The 17,777-nt window shown below is 40.2% G+C and overlaps 1 protein-coding gene across 1 annotated transcript in view; it reads left to right on the top strand.

Annotated features, from left to right (window-relative positions):
* LOC146658833 (furin-like protease kpc-1) overlaps positions 1-17,777 on the top strand; it is a 222,907-nt gene that overhangs the window by 153,593 nt on the left and 51,537 nt on the right. Inside the window, exons 12-13 of the mRNA XM_085422572.1 lie at positions 187-290; positions 16,695-16,808. Coding sequence (XP_085278698.1) covers positions 187-290; positions 16,695-16,808 — 218 coding nt within the window. The remainder of the gene's footprint in view (positions 1-186; positions 291-16,694; positions 16,809-17,777) is intronic.

Here is a 17,777-nt window from a genome sequence, read left to right as displayed (position 1 = left end):
TTAAATTGTGTTGACGTGTTCTAATGACAGAAGAACCGCTGTTGACACAGTAGCTGCTATAGTGTGGAACCAGTAATGGCTTAATTAGCTGCAAACAGCTCACGTGCACCTCCCCTTTGCAGCATATATACTGGTACATGTAATATAATATATCATGTAAAATTAGTTCCTTTGTGATTCCTCCAGGTGACTGTGACCAACATTGGTGATGGATGTGTCACACACTTTCCAGGAACATCCAGTGCTGCTCCGATTGCTGCAGCGATTCTGGCTCTTGCCTTAGAAGTAAAGTGAGTTTTTTTTCTTCCTACTTATTCTACAATCAAATAATGATATAAAATTGAATTTCACATCGTGTTAATTTATGTAGGATTAATTTTGTGCTGCATATATAGTGAATCCTAATAACACCTGCGATCATCAGATCTTTCATTTAGCACCCCCTGCAGGTCACATGTTCACTGCTGATTTGTTCATCAATAGCTCAGGTTAGCAACAGGCAGACCACGGTCCAGACCCAGATGCTCTTATTTACGGATCTAGACATATTACTACATTTTGACAATTTTTTATAATTATTTACGGTATGGTTATTTTAATCTGTGCAAGGGTTAAGTTATTTACACCGACCAATCGTGTACATTCTAACTTATCCCACATGATGCTACTCAGCCAATGAAATCATTTATTCAGAGCATGTGTGAAAACAGAAAACTCTGAGATGCAGAAGTCAGATGAAGTAAGTCAGGAAAACAGATAGGGAGCAAGAAGAGTTTTGTCTAGAAACTAATTGTTCAAAAACTATGTTATTTATTTTTGCTTGTAAACATTATTTTACTCAAAATAGGGAAAGAACATTTTATTATTACTTTAATATTTTATTAATAGCAGCACACATTGACGTACTGTTGAATCCTACTGTATTTATTTTACTTTAAAACCAGTTAAAACCCTGGAAACAGACATTAAACTGTTAGACTACTTTCAAATATATTACACTAAATTATCATGCGCATGGAAATGCATGATATTTCGGACCTTTGTTTGAGGACATTTTCTCTGACTAGGCCTCTTTAAATTTTAACTGAATGCTGATTTACAGAGGCCCAGGCCCAGTCAGAATGTCCTGATGACGTTGTGATCCATTTACCCAACATCTGCATTTGTTCAGTATCGGTAAAGGCATTGCTAACAACCTCTTTTAAAGTTCACTGCCAATTAGCAAATGCTAACATGCTAACACTAGGATTTTTTGCTTGTGTAAACATTGCCCTTGCAGATATGCTAGCTGGCTGATGTTAGTATGTGGCAGACGCACTGCTTTACCATTTGGAAATCTCACAAAGCCAATATTGTTGTCTTGACACTTGCTATAGCATAGACAGTCTCTATCTGTATTTGTGCGTCACAAACATTGTGAACACACATTGTGAAACTTTACGGTATTTATGTTTGAAAATAGGCTGGTCCATCTCACAACTGCTGAGTAATGGAGTAAAAATTGTTGTTGGTGTGACGGCCAGATGGTCTCAAGACCTTATGCATAATATTCTAAAATAAAAACACAGGATTAGAGCAGGGCGATATGACCTGATATACATTTGAAAATTTGCGATAATGATATAACTGACGATATAATTGACACTACACAAAATACTTTACAACTCCACAACTTTATTAGTGCAACCCCCCCCCCCCCCCCCCCCCAAAAAAAAAAAACATCAATCTATCTTCACTTCAACAAGCAGCTGTTTTTTATGTGCATTGAAGTTACATAAAAATTTAACAGTGCAAATTCCTTGCTGACAGTTTAACCAAAAGGCATTTTCAGTGGAGATTGGCCGACATATCCTCAGCATAACCATGTATGATATCCACAAAACTTAAAAAGAGGTTATACACACACAATACGGTAATATTATGTTGAAGCACAGTACGTATCACTCCGCGAGGCTCCTGACTATGGTAGCCGTAATGCTCCGACAATCCATCAAGCGTTTGCGGCTTCGTAGCTTTGCAAAGCCGTACTAAAACATTTGACAGATTTTCGAGCGCCGTGTTCCACATAAAATCGTTTCGAGGTCAGTAAACACAACCAGAATCCATACATAAGGCACTGTCGATTATTAGAAAAATCAAAGGATTGATTTTAAGTGTGCCGTATTTTCCAAACAACACGGTAATAACGACAGCCCGCTAGCATGCTCTACCAAAAATAGTGCTTTGTTGTGTATCTGACGGACGAAAACTAAACCAGTTCCACACCACTGAAGCTGCAGCAGTTTTACAAACCAATTCTGGTTCATCCGTTTCATTCAACGATCCACTTTCGCCCTTCTCATTCTCCGCCATGCTTTTTCCGCCATCTGTGTATGAAAACAAAGGCATTGCGCATGCGCGTTTTACCCATATTCTGTCGCGATATTTCATTTTCTTATCGTTGCCCAACATTATACCGGTATTACTGTGAATGGTATGATATGGCCCAGCCCTACATAGGATCATTATTGCTAAAGTTTGGTGCAGTTAGGTGAAACTTTTAGCTTTATGTCAAACAAGCAGTTTTTTTTCTTCTTTTCGTTTATTTTGTTAGTCATTATTTCTATTATAATAGAATCAGTTTTGTATAAAATATGATACAGTTTGTCTCACAATGCCTGTTTGCACTGTTTAAACGTTCAAAACAAAGCTGGGGTTATTTATTTACTTTATATTAATGATTTTAACAATTCACAGAGTCATTTAGTGGATGATTTTACGACTAAAAGGAACACATAAACAGATATAAACAGTGTTCTGTTTTGTTTTTCTACATTAAAATTCTACACCTCTGATCCTTTCCTACCCTTTTCCCCCCTTACTCTCTTCCTTTTCCTCTATTTGTTATTTTGGTCCCTCCTTTGATGTAGATCATTATTTTCTCCTACGCATTTGTTTTTTGCCTTTGTCTGAATCTGCAAATTTATCTCCTCACTCTTTTTTCTTCTTCTCACTCCTTTGTCTTGCCTGCCACTTCGTACAATTTCCCAAGCCCCCTTATTCTTCATCCCTCCTAACTCGCCAGCTGTCGGTGTGGCCTCGAGCCTGGTGTTTTGTGGTGGTATCGGGTGCGTCTACGCCTCCTTCATGTTATAGATGGTACTAGAGGCCGGCTTTACTGCTCCAGCTGTCATGCTGCAGCGTTCTCAGTCTCAGTCGCTTGGCTGTAAAATGGAGCGCGGGTCCCCTGGGCGAGACGACTCCCAGGACATTACTGTTAAAGGCTTTGTCGTGACCCGCTGCTACTGACTAAACTATATATCACCTCTCTTGCTCAGACCAACTGCATTCTGCTCACGTCTTTATGGAACTGGGTCCTCTCTCTCACTCTCTCTGTATATCTTTCTTGCTCTCTTTCTCACATTTGCTCTTTCTGTGTCTCACTCTTTCTCCCCTCAGACGCACAAATCCATATATTCTACTATGCTCACTTTTGCACATTCAAGAGTATTTTTATTTTATCTTCATTAATCAGATACAACCTGTCTAATGTATAGCATCCACAACTTCCTGTGCCTTAGTATATGCAGACAATTTGTATGTAATGTGTATTTACACTGTATTGCCATCACATCCCATTCTTCATCCATAGGATGTTGACCAACCCTTTTTAACTACTTCAACTCTCTGGGAAGGCTTTCCGCAAGGTTTCGGAGTGTGTTTATGGGAATTTTGACCACTTTCCCAGAAGCACATTTGTGAGGTCAAACACTGATGTTTCATGAGAATGCCCAAAGGCATTTTGATGTCAGGACTCTGTGCAATCCAGTCAGTTCTTCCACACTACATTTGCTCCTCCTTGTCTTTATGGACCTTGCTTTGTACACTGGTGCGCAGTCATAAGGGGCCATCCCCAAACAAAGTTGTGAGCAAGAAATATCAAAATTGTCTTGATATGCCAAAGCATTAGGAGTTCATTCCACTAAGGGGTTTAACCAAGCTCCTGAAAAACAACCCCACACCATAATCCCCCCTCCACCAAACTCTGGACTTGATACAATGCGGTCACACAAGTAATGTTTTCCTGGCAAACACCAAACCCAGAAAAGTGTGAATCCTCACTTCAGAGCCCACATCTCCACTGCCCTAGAGTCCAGTGGCGGCGTCCTTTACACACTGCATCTGATGCTTTGCATCGTGCTCGGTGATGTTAGGCTTGGATGCAGCTGCTCAGCTATGGCAACACCTTCAATGAACCTGTCTACGAACCTGTTCTTGAGCTAATCTAAAGGACACGTGAAGTTTGGAGGTCTGCAACGATCGACTATGCAGAAAGACGGCAAGCTCTACAAACTATGCGTCTCGGCATCCGAGCGATGCTGGCCACGTGACTGTTGATTAAAAGTGTTTAGCCTGTTGGTACACCACTGTGCTTCTGAAATATCGCAACTAGTGCTGAAGAGATTCCTATGAAATCTGGTACAGACATGCATAGTTCATAGAGTATGAAGGAGGCTCTAACATAAGCTGGCTAACACCACTATATGTATAAGTTAGCAAAGTATTTATTACAATGCACAGAGCTGCTTGTGTCAAGTTGCAGTCAGTCTTTATAATATGAGGCAAATCCTTGATTCAACTGTCACCTCCACTATTAACACACATACCATCAGTTTAAACCTTTTTTTGCAGATTGGCTCATTGTGAACATATACGCAGGGTTATTGATACAAAATCTACCCATTACTGCTGCCTAATAATGATTCTATGCCTCTGTCAATCACTCTGTTATCTCCACCTATAATTGTGTTGAAACTGCACTCCTCATGATTGATTAATTGTTTTCCTGGAGTCGTGATCTTTTTTTTCCAAAAAAGAGATCATGACTGTCAAAAAAAACAAGACTGGCAATACAGAAGATTTTCTGCTGGCATTGCGGTCATGCACTCTCTTAAGTACTGATATAAAGAAGCTTCTATGGATTGCTTTCTGTGCTTTCAGAATAGCCTTCAACTTGTTCCTGTGTCAAGGTGTCAGTGTCTATGTTGGCCTGTCTGCCTGTTTTGCCATCCATCTCCCTCCATCCATTTTGACGGCTGTCCAATGAACCATGAGACCAAATCAATTCTTCACTCATCCTGTTTGTCAGTCTTTCTGTCTGTGTTTGTTCACTTTATCACCGTGTCTGTCACTTTATCTCTGTTTCTCTCAGTCCATTTATCAATCTGTCTATCCATTTGCTCACGAGGAGATGGAGATTGGGCTTTGCTGTGATTCCACCTCCTAGTTTGGACATGCAGTTGTCCACCTTTCTGTCCATCCATTTCAAGTTGACTATTTTGGCTGTCTAGAAAGATGGATTGCCTCCTCTTTAACCCGAGTCATACCTGTTCTGAGATCAGATCAGATCAATTTTATCATTTAGCTCCCTTTGCTCAAGTAAGAACTTATAAAATCTCTTAAGCACTTTTGTCTCTTTGGGCAGTTTAGCCATCAATGCATTGCAGCTCTAGGTGCTTTATGGCAAATTCATGCCATATGTTGAATTTTGATAATAGCATCCGTCTGGAATATAACGGCATTCGATCAGCTGTTTTATTAGTGTATTTTCTTTGGATAATAATATTTCTGAAAAGCTGGCTTTTTATAAATGTTGCTTAGACAGAAGAAAATCATTGTTCTTATGGTAAAGACCACAAATAAATGATTATTATGTGTCTAATCAGCTGCAATATAACAGTTTCACTTTGGACATGAAAATCATGTTCATCATTTTCTAGAATACTTTATTATCTTCCCTTTTCCAGTATTCTCTCTTTCTGTCTGTATCCTTTGAATTGAAAAGACAAATATTACATAAAACCTTCTCTCTGGGGGGTTAAGGGGTAATCAGCCTGTATTCTTATTGGTGCACATAAAAATAGTGAATCCACTCACTCTAATTGGTCTTTACTTAACCAGTGTGCCACATGCACAGACAGACAGACACACACACACACATACACAAATCGTCAGCAATGATATCGCCGATATTAATGCCTACCAGCGAAGGTTAGTGTCATCTATGCCCTCTTACAAATACATACACAGCAAGAGGGGATTTTTTTTAATGACCTACATGTGACGATACTGCTATTATACATATTGTAAGATACGTGTGGGATTAACATGATTATAAAACTCATTGGCCTTATAGACGATACCTTAGATAGCCTGGCTGTTTAACATGCGAGTCACATTCATTCTTAGCTTTATTTCATTCATACATCACTGACAGGTTTTGCAACAGAGAGGATTTAATCTGTTTTCTGGGCTGCCATGCTTTTTGCGATCATGCAGTGCTCTAGTCTGTTCAGTCTGAGTGGAACATGAATGTGAGTACCACGCTTTATGTATCGCTTTGAATACTGTTTGCTCAGACACAAAAATGTCGTCATGGTGTGACTAAAGGAAAAAGCTGGCTGATGACTATATAAAAAACACCCGGCTTTTTTTCCAAATAGTTCCTTTCATATTTCAGTCTGAACCAGCCAACTGAGTAACTAACTGAGAGACCAACATTGCCACCTCTACATGACTAAAAATAATGACCAGTGTACTAACTTTAATCAAGTTACATTACTGTGAAATGAGAAAACAAAATTAACTATTAACACCTTTAAAACAACAACAACATACTTCATATATTTTCCCACAATTTAAAGAGTTGGTCATTAGAAAATATGCATGCATACATCGCACATACAATATTCAAAGCTGGGAGCATATACATATTGACTATACACTAGAAAAGGAAGCAATGAATACAGAGACAGAGATATCTTTGATACAATTTTATACGTAAAAGGATTTTATTTATGTGCAAACACACATTGAACAGTATAATTCCCCAACTTGTTATGCAAAGATCCAAATATGCATGTTAAGCATATTAGCCGCTCATCTGTTTATGCGGCGTAAACACTCGCGCGCACACACAGAGAAGTATAAATCACACAAATGCAGACATACATACGCACTGGTCATGGTTCTTGCAATCATACAAGCACACACGTGTACACATGTACCCATTAACCACAGAACTCAGGGCGACATTAGTGGAGTGTGTTTAAAGGAGATTGCGGGCATGCAGTTATTGGACTTTGCCTAATTGATAAACCCATTAGTAACACTTGTTCAGATAACATGGGAGGAATCTCAGTCTGCTCACAGTCACTCCAAATGGGTTCACTTAGGCTTAGAGTGCAGCACATTAAGAGAAGATTACAGAGCGACGTGGAGCTTCTTGCCAGTCCACGCCTCGCTACTGTGAGATTAATAGAGATGAGCTAAAGACAGTGGCAGGGGTAATATTGGACTCTGACACTCCACAGGGTGGAGACAGTGTATATATATGTGTGTAACTGTTCAGCAGTTGATGTGCTGTATCTACGTTTATACGTTTCTCTGTATGTTTATACATCTGCGTATGTTTTTGGGTCATTGAGATAGACTGTGTTTCTTATATTGTGTGAAATGTGTCTGTATTAATGTGTTTGTGTTTGTGTGTGTGTGTGTGTGTGTGTGTGTGTGTGTGTGTGTGTGTGTGTGTGTGTGTGTGTGTGTGTGTGTGTGTGTGTGCACTTTGCTCCTGTTATGTGCATTTGCTTGTTTATGTGGGCAGCTCTGTGCTTCTCTGCAAATCTATATCTGCATGTGTGTTAGTTTCTCTGCTTTTCAACTAGAGCTGTGATGTAGCTCTGCAGATCTTAATGCGAAGTGTCCAAGCAGAAGATGTGCCGCCTGGGATGAGACAGTGAGGTTTAAACTGCTGCTTGTCTTGTACCAGCACATTACACCCTGCTGGCTAACAAGCTCCACTGTTAGTGATTTCTCCTTCAGTTACTGCTAACATAAAAAGAAAAGAACAGGAAAATTGCACATGCAGAGCTTCTGTAAAGCGAGCATCAGGGTGCATGCAAATGCTTCAGTCTCTTTCAGCTGCAAATACGTCTAGGATGCATGATGGAGTGGAACCTATTACTTTAGAGATGGAGGTGATAATGGTTAATGTTTGGCTACTCGCCATGTTTTCAATTTGAGGTTTATATTGAGAAATAGCCCAACCACCAATGAGTGGATAGCCATGTAATGTCTTACACTGAGCACCATTTTTCAGATTGACTTTTGTGGTTTAGGATAGATGAATTACTACCTAAATATACTGACAGATTTGATGCACACATTTGTGAACCCATTAGTTTTCATCAGAGGTCAAAATGAGGCCAAAATTTGAATGTGTCTCAACTATAATTCTTCCACCAAGGCATAAACAGAGGTGGAGATCGTGATAATTGCCATTTCTTTGACTGACTGTTTGTCAGCAGGATCACACAAAAACTTACAAGCCAATTTAATTGGAGAGAAAGAAGCCATTTTAGTATAAGACATTCAGTAGTGATTGGTGTAGTTCATTTAAATTGGTTGATTTCCTGTCGTGGTCCACGCATGCATGCTCCACAAACTTTCAATAGGGTTGAAGTTGGGTTTTGAGAAGGCCAGAAGTTCAAGGTTGGCCTGCTTTATCCATCCTAAAACCAGGTTTGATGTCTGCCAGCGATCATTGTCCTTTTGGAACACTTTATTGTGTTTAAGTTTTAACCGTCTAGCTCACAGATGTCGAACTCCAGGCCTCTAGGGCGGGTGTCCTGCAGGTTTTAGATGTGTCCTTGATAGAGATGGCACGATACCACTTTTTTATGTCCGATACCGATACCGATATCATAAATTTGGATATCTGCCGATACCGATATGAATCCGATATAGTGTTTTTTAATCAACAAAACTGTTTTTTTAAAAATATCTTGCTGCATTTTGTATAAGTTCATACTCAAGTTTAAAACAACAACTACACTAAAGCTATTCTGTTATACCTATATGCAAAAAAAAAAATATTTCATAGTTCAGCAATACTGATCAATCTAATAAACTTAAACCTACACCATCCTCCCTATTCTGGTATTTTAAAGAGTACTTAGCATAAATATTAAGCAACCTAACTAATAGGGTTCCAACTCCCAGCAACAACAAAAATAAATAAAAAATAGGGAACCACCCCTCACGCTCCACCTCATGATGCTTAATCAACGTAATCAACCTTAATTTGATGCAGTGTGAAAAAAAATGCACAGAAATCAATTATTTTTCAAGAAATATTAAATAGATTCAACATCTTTCTTCAACAAAATTGCAGACTGCACAGATGGTACCTTCTCAAAGTAAAAAGTACTATAGCTTACTAGGGTATATATATTAGACTTAATAGTCACTATATACAGTAATTGACTTCTATTCATTTTACATCAAATTAAAACTTTGGGTGTAAGATTCGGATAATTATTTATTAAAAGCGAGACATTTTAAATGAGAATAAGAAAGAAAAGTATGTCTTTGTGCCCCCTTTTCCCTGTTAATGCCCTATCGGCCCCCCTGGCTAAACTTTGCTAGATCCGCCCCTGCACAGTTACCAGCCGTCAGCTACGTAGAAAAAGATCCTCGAGTAGAAGGTAATATTAAATACATTCTAACAACAGCTTATCAAGCTTAAATGTGCTGCTGTTGTTCAGCCGCTGGTTTCCTCTTTCTGGTGCAAAGTGGGCCAAAAACAAACCAGAGAGACGGACTCGCGACAGAAAAGCCGATCAGCTGATCATTAAGCAGTTTCATGATTGAAGTAGCAGCAGGAGAGGCAGTCGCTCGTTAAGCTTAACGCAGGAATGCTTTACAAACATTCAGAGATGGACTTACACACTTGCTTTACTTCTCTCGGGATAACTTTGTCGGAGATGAAATGCCGGGTTGCTAGCGAAGCTCCACATGCTATCCAGACCACCGACAGGTCCTGCATGCCACAGCCGCTCTATCACGTGATGCATACTGCTCCGACGTGCTAACGTTCTGAGGTGAGTTACGGCGTGTTGCAAGTTTTGTGAGGTGCTTTCGTGATATTTAATGGATCGGATTACATTTTTTATTTTTCTCCGATATCCGATCCAGTAATTTAGGTCAGTATCGGACCGATACCGATACGTAATATCGGATCGGTCCATCTCTAGTCCTTGATACATCATAGCTGATTTATATGGCTAAATTACCTCCTCAACATGTCTTGAAATTTTCCAGAGGCCTGAACTAATCATTTGATTCAGGTGTGTTGACCCAGGGTTTCATCTAAAACAGGGGTGTCAAACTCAAATACACAGTGGGCCAAAATTCAAAACTGGAACAAGGTCGCGGGCTAACGTTAATATTTATTGAAAAAAAATCTCTTCTTATGGACTCAAACACATTTTGCTGAAAAACTGAATATAGAACAAGCAAAGCTTAATACTAAACAATATATATATTGGCTGTATAATACCAGTAGGCCAGCTCTAATAATAATTTGGTATGGCTTCGCGGGCCAAATGTAATTAGGCTGCGGGCCAAATTTGGACACCGGCCCTCGATGCCTTGAATTCGACATCCCTGGTCTAGCTGTTGATTTGAGGTGAAGTTGAGGACTTCAGACGTAGTCCTCCTCCTTTATTATTCCACACATTTTGTCCTGTGTACTGAAAGCAAACTAGCGCCTGAGCATGATGCTACCACCACCATGGTTGATAGTTGGTACAGTGGTCTCAGGTTCGAAAGCCTCACGTTTACTCCCCCAAACTTGTCTTGTCCCTGTGGTCAAACTGCTCAATCTTTGTCTCAGCTGATCATATAATTTTCTCCAGAAGGCTTTTGGCTTGTCCGTGTAGGGAGCTGCAAATTTCACTTCAGCTTGAAGATGTCGGTGTTGGACCAGGGGCTTCTTTCGTGGTTGGTATCTTCTCAGTCTATGGCGATGCAAAACTCACACACGGGATGCAAAGCTGCTCCAACAGCTTCCAGTTCATGGCAGGCTTGAGCGTCGGTGGTTCCAAAGTCATTCCTTAACATCCTAATTCATTTCCTCTCATCAAAGGGTGACAGTTTAGGTCTTCTTCTAGATCCTCTTTGGGGAAAAGTGGTAACAAATCAGAATAATTTCTACTTGTTTGATATTGGAATTAGCTGTTGTTTAGAAATGGCTCCATAAGACCACTCCATCTATAATTCTCCTTGTGTGTTTGGATATATTTGACTATGTATGCATAAATTTGACCCTGCTTGGATTCAAGAAGATCCCAAATGATTTTCCAACCCAGTTATTAATTTTTAAATCCATAAAGATTTGTACTGTACAGTAATTCTGTCTTTGAAAAAAGAACAGTTAGAAAAGTAATAAAGGCCCAAATTTACCATGACATTCATGTTTATGATAAGGGTGAGGAGTATAAAAAACATCATTACAAGTTACAATGTGTTAAGCTAAATTTGTAAAATTGTGTAAATCATAACCCAGATGGGAGTTGTAAAAATATTATTGATTGATCATGCAAAAAAAATATATAGTCAAATCAACAAGACTTTCCTTTATATTGTGGGAACATGAAAGTGACAGATTTTTGGAAAACTGACAGTAAAATAATGGCTCTATTTATCTTTTCTTCTCTCTTTCCAGCTTACAGCATTTGAAAGTATGGTTAAAAGAATTACATAGCTTGTGCTCCCTACAGTATTTCATTTTCAATGCTTGTTTACTGGAAGAAAAAAAAAATAGTGGAGAGTAATGCTTCTAAATGATCGAGAGCTGACATTGTTTTCCTCTGGGTCTTGCTCTCTCTTGCTTTCTTCACCCCTCCATCTTTCTGTCTCCTCGATTGCCCATATTTGCCGTTCTCTCTCCGGGCTGGACACTTTGTCCTCACGCTCCCTGTCTCCTTCTCCTCATGCCAGTCCTTCTCCTCCTCCTCCTCCTCTCTGCCTGGGCCCAGTGTGAGTGATAAATTATTCGTGGGCATGCTCGGAGGGCCCAGGGCTTCTCATTCCTGCACACAGAGGACTAGCATTGATCCAGCCTGTGGTTCAACTTAATTGGAAACCCAGTTATACCAGCTACAGACACACTTGCGCACAAAAACACAGCGCGCACACGCATGAACATGCACTCCCAGACACTCCACGTACAGTAAAGCCACATTCAGACACACATATGGACTGTTGTATGGTAGAGTATTACACCTGTGTGTAGATGCATGTTTGTTATACATGTTTAGTGTCAATGTTATTACACAAAACACACAAATGTGTCTCGTTTCTTCCCTTAATGCTTTGAAATGCGGCACAATTAACATTTTTAACTGTTTCACATCAGCTGTGTTTTACAGCAAAAATACTAAAAAACTCAAAATTTCATACAAGTGCGTATTGTATCTAAAATACAAGAATAAGTAGGTAAGCATACACACAGACACACGCACAAGCACACACTTTTTATAGCCACTAAGCCTGCATTCTAAGCAGCACTAAAGAGGAGTAACAGTCCACAGTGGAGCAATATGGAGGCCCAGGTTTATCGATTGGACTGAGACACTGACTATCATACAGCTAATAGATTACATCAGACACATCGAAGCGGCCCAGTCAATGAGGCCTGATCCTATTAACTGGGGATTTGTAAACAGTTGTGTGCTCACTGTGATGGCTGCTGTGCTGCTTTGTGAGCCTTGGCGAGGAGATGACGGCTGTTAGGGTTTGAGGGGCTGCTCGTATACAGCCGAACTCTGCCCCAGCAGACCAGCGATCACTCGGCTCCTCTATTCCGAATGTCGCAGTTTAGCTCACAGAAGACGACGCTGTCAGCAATTATAATTTCACACTAGTGAAAACAGCTTCGACAGAGTAAGATAATCCATGACAGGAAACACGAGTTCGTCCACGTATTTTCTTAGTTTGTTGTGTACGAGTTGTCATATGTTTGTCCTATGTGCAGCAGAAGTAATCCCAGCATTCTTTTTGAAACATTTCAGCTTAAAGGCTTAAAGTCAGAGCGGCATTTAAAAAGAAAAAAAAAGTTGGGATTAATTCATTTCAGTAGAATCAGGTAAGTGCTGGTGTTGTGTGCATGCAGTCATTGTGACGGAGTTAAAGTTACAAATACAATCTTTAGGAAAGTATGTTAACTGGAGAGCTTTGGTATCTGCCTAGCAAACAACAGTCAATCAGTTCTCAGTCCCAAATCAGGACACTCTGTTGCTTGGTCAGGGTCAGCATCATGTTCTAACACAGCTGGTGTTTCCGAAGTGTAATATAAACTCTATAGTCAGACAGAGTTCAATAGGAGTCCCTCTATATCTGAAATGGACACCATGAGGCTCCAAGGAAAAAGTGCCCTGCTGGTGTTTTTACTGATGTGGAACATTTAACTGTGACAACAAAACTTGCAGATTGGAGATGTTTTCTTATAATAAGCAGTTAATGCTGTGAAAGAGAGCTTTGTTTTTTAAACTTAATAATGAAATGTGGTATCTTCACTCCCCATATAGTGACTGAAAATTCAAGTTATAAACAAAAGTAAAATTTCAGTTTATAATCATGTCCCAGACAGGACGCCCGTCTTCTGGCTGATTTTCATGTAATCACCTGCTTTCTGTATGGTAAAATGGTAAACAGTGCCGTGCATGCTGGAAATAATGATAAAGGTACATCAAAAAGAATGGGATGCTATCATGGTACCTGTTGCATTAAAGTATGACCAGAAAGGCTTCTAGGCAGGAACAGTATGTGATGAGTCCAGAGATGAAACAGCATATTGCTGCTACCTTGACAGCTATTGTATTTCACCACCTAGTCCTTCACTATAAACATCTACTGCAGCCTGTTTTGCAAGCTAGCACGAGTAACGGTTTTATCTGTGCTTTTTTGATTTCGTATATGACATTTGTAGATAATAGCTGATCGCATTTCTGGTGGGGATGCACCAAAATGTACATTGGTAATAGCGCTGTTAAATGGCATCAAACCAGATATGACATTTACTCACTGCAGTAGCAGTCAGTCTGCAGTTAAATGCTTTTCTAAGCGCACTAAAAATACAAAATAGTAACAGCTTCAAAAAGAATCCCCCTTAGACTTTACCATGTTGCTGCTACTTGATGCATTTCAACTTTAGACAATGTTTTCCCACAAATGTTTTTGGTTAAACTCTACGTGTGAGACTGGCTGCATCCATCCATCCCTTTTCTCCCACTTATTCAGTTCAGTGTCACGAGGAGGCTGGAGCTACTATAGGGTGATAGGGGACAACTTAGACAGGTTGCCAACACAGAGAGGCACCAATAATCACATTCACACCTATGGCCCGTTTAGAATCACCAGTTGAACCTAACACCGCTAACTGTGGACTGTGGGATTAAGCCAGAGTACCCAGGAAGAATCTACACAGACTCTGGGAAAAAATGCAAACTCTACACATAAAGGCTGTGGATGGTGGATTTGAACCCAGGACCTTTTGCTAGGCAACAGTGCTACCCACTACTCCACTGTTCCACCATACAATAGGTGGTCAAAAATATAAATACATCTAGGATGTCATAAATAATTAGTGGATTTACTAGAGATGTTGGCAAAACTTAGTTTAGAAACCATAATTAACTTGTATTGTTCTACTTTAATAGTGCTTTGAACTTGTGGCAACTAAACTAAAAGCAGTGGAAAGAAAGAAACGCACATCTAGCATTCCTACAAAGAGCTCCTGCAGCGAAAAAAACCCAGCCACCTCTGTCTGAAATAAACCTCACAAGTTAACAGCTCAGTTCATCTTAAGTCCATTACAGCATAAGCAATAGTTCTGTTTAACCAGCACTATGGCGGATGCTGGTCGTGGGGTTTTCATATTAATTTCGTGGCCTAAACCTATTCACACGTCCCTTCAGGGGCTGTGCTGCAAAGAGGAGTGAAAACACTGCGAAAGAGAGAGAGAGCGGGAGAGAAAGAGAGGGAGATAGCAGCACTGCGCTCTCAGCCAACAGTGTGTTTTTAAGAGCAAAACGACTTTTCCAAAATAAATAGATCTGTGTCGCTGACTGCTAGGAGAGAGAAAAGCCCTCGGTTCAATAATTAATTCCTGAGTCGAGAGTTTTGGAGAGCCGCTGATTGGGCTGATTTTTTCTTTTTTTTATTCTGTTATGATACAAAGGAGGCCGTTTGAAGTAATTTGTCCCAGAGAGAGCAGCTTGGAATACCATACATGCTTTGATTTAGCAAAGCAAATTTAATTTTGTTTGCTTTATGCAAACCAGCCGGGGCCGCGGGGCTTTCTCTGATTCCACCAGAGGGGTGATGGTGGTGGTGGTGGTGCTGATGATAGAGGTGGGGGAGTGCACACATCGGAATCACGCTGCTGCCGCTAATATATAATACAGACCGCACACTCGCGCACAGACACACACGCATGCACGCGGTGAGCAGCAACAGTTCAAAAGTACAAAGCTTACACACCACCCCACGCACACACGTGCACAGTCCAATCCCTTTGAAATCAAAGCTTAAAATAATTGTTTGTGCGTTGTGTTTTGTTTCATTCTATCCGTCTATTATTAGTGTTACTGGTATTATTCCTATCATGTTGTTTTAGCTGCTTGTTCGTGCTGCTTGCCAGGGTTTTGTTTTATGCTGCTAATGAAAGCTTCTCTCCCCGCTTTTGTTCTGCTTTATTTTTTTCAAATACGTGAATGGAATACATCTGTTTACATCTGCGCCTGATATCTCCCAAGATGTCTAACACCCAGCCGCACAATAATGAAGAGGCTACTTGTGGGTTTCTTCCCCCTTTTACTTTCCAAAGGCCTTTTTTTTTTTTTTTTTTTTTTTTTTAAATCTCCACGTCTTAGTGCAGATTTCGCCGTTGACTGAGACGTTACACCTTAGCGCGGAGCCGGATGCATGCATGATGTGTTGCAGTTTTATCATTAATGATGGGAGAAATTAGCTGTGTAGTATACCTTTAATTACCTTCCTTCTATCCTTCTGTACTGGAGAAATGAGTGCCTGTGTACAGATGTTGAGGCACACAGCAGAAGCGTTTCTCCTCAGGAACAGGAAAAAAAAAGAAAAGGTGTTCAGAATGGGTAGCCAAGCGGTTTTCTTATGCTCCATTCAAGTCATTTTCTTAGGGAACAATAATGAGTGGATAAAGCAGAAAAACCCAATTTCCTTTATGCTTTTTATATCCTGAAAAAGCCCTCATTGACGACCCTTTGGTCTTTTGTTATAGAAAACTGAGCTAATATCCTCCAGCTCTCTGCACAGTTTAAAGGTCTTAATTGGATTCCATTAGTATATTGCTTGACATGACACTTGAGTCCGCTCCATTAGAATTCCCCTGCCCGGGATTAAAAAGAAGATTTTTTCTACATTCGACTCTCTTGGCTCTTTTGTTAAAGTCTCATATATTCTTTGTTGGATTCACAGTTTTTAGTGACACCATTATTAAAAATGTAAGCTTGACTTTAAGTAGGTGCTTTTATGTCTAGAGGACCTGCTATTAAAGGTATGGCAGCGTCTCATCGCGGCAGTTTATGTATCAATAAACCTTTGCATTAATACAGTGCAAGCTTTACATGTGGGCCTGATAAAGTGTGTTGTACACCCCATAAAACCGTCCTCCAGCTTTTTTCTGCACAAGACTGGAGCGCTGAGCTCCCTGCAGGTCTCTTTTCAGAGTATCACGCAGAGTTGAAGTGTTTCCTCTGTGGTTTCAGTCGGTGTAGAACACAGGCCGAAAGGAAAGATGCGTTTGATGATATTCTGTTTTATGTCTCTTGCCCTAGTCCTGAGCTGACGTGGAGGGATGTTCAGCATCTGATCGCCAAGACAGCAAAGATCCCCGACCCTAAAGAGCCTGGCTGGAACATCAATGCAGCAGGATACCATGTTCACCATAGGTACCGTAAAACATGCATGCAACACAAACATGTGGCGTTACCACTGGGATTAGTCCCAGCAGTCTGCCAGCATCTCGCCTACTTAGCTTACTTACCCAAGGTTGTGCAGACAGCACAGACTTTATAAAATCATTTCTCCAGTCCAAGAAAAATTGCAAAAATATAACCCCCATGGGCGTCGTAAGGACCTTGAAATATTTGGTGGTGGGTGGGGATGGCTCTGCCCAGCCCTGAAATTTTTTAGATTTTCACCCAATAAATTTTTGAGCGTATATATGAGTACAATGAATGTAGTAAAGGTTCCTAAGATGGTTCCCTAGCATAAAGTGTAAAAAACAAAACAAGTGCAGTCTAACTTCCCTTTCATCTTCATTGTCATGTTTATTTCCAACAGTAAGAGGAGAACAGAAGAATTATAGCCGTGATGTAAATAAAGCAGTCATAGGCTTGACTGTACGTTGCCAATACTTCAAAATAAAATCGACCAATCCGGATCTCCCGAGCTTCTGTTTCTCTTGTGCGACAACGGCCCTGTTTGAGCTGTGACGAAAATGAACTGTGACAAACTGCGTTAACTCTGTGTGTTATCTATCTGATACCCTCCTCTTCTTCACCTCTCCAGGAGCTCTTTTTGGTGTCTCATCTCTCTGTGACACTCCTTATCTGCTCTGCTGTCTCCTCCTCTTCTCTTCGCCTCCTGATTAGATTATAAAATGTTTCTTAGTCAGTTTATTTTATATGTAGATAGACAAAAGGCAAATGTTGTCTTTTTCTTCTGTATAATCATATGGAAAAGGTTTCCCTTCATGATGTTTATATAATACAAAACCACTTCAGAACCTCTGAGCTCGATTGGCTAGCACAAGTGCTCTCTTGTTCATGAACCTCAGCTTGTAGATGACTCATCTGCTGCAACAGCAACAGGAGACAACGCCTCCCTCACCTCCTCTGACCTCACTTGCACCTCAT

This window comes from Rhamphochromis longiceps, linkage group LG11 (assembly GCF_057381845.1).
Source record: "Rhamphochromis longiceps isolate RC_006_pf linkage group LG11, R_longiceps_female_GT1.1, whole genome shotgun sequence".
Classification (NCBI taxonomy): Eukaryota; Metazoa; Chordata; class Actinopteri; order Cichliformes; family Cichlidae; genus Rhamphochromis; species Rhamphochromis longiceps.
Note: the sequence above shows the minus strand (reverse complement) of the source record. Positions and strands in the feature narration are given on the sequence as shown.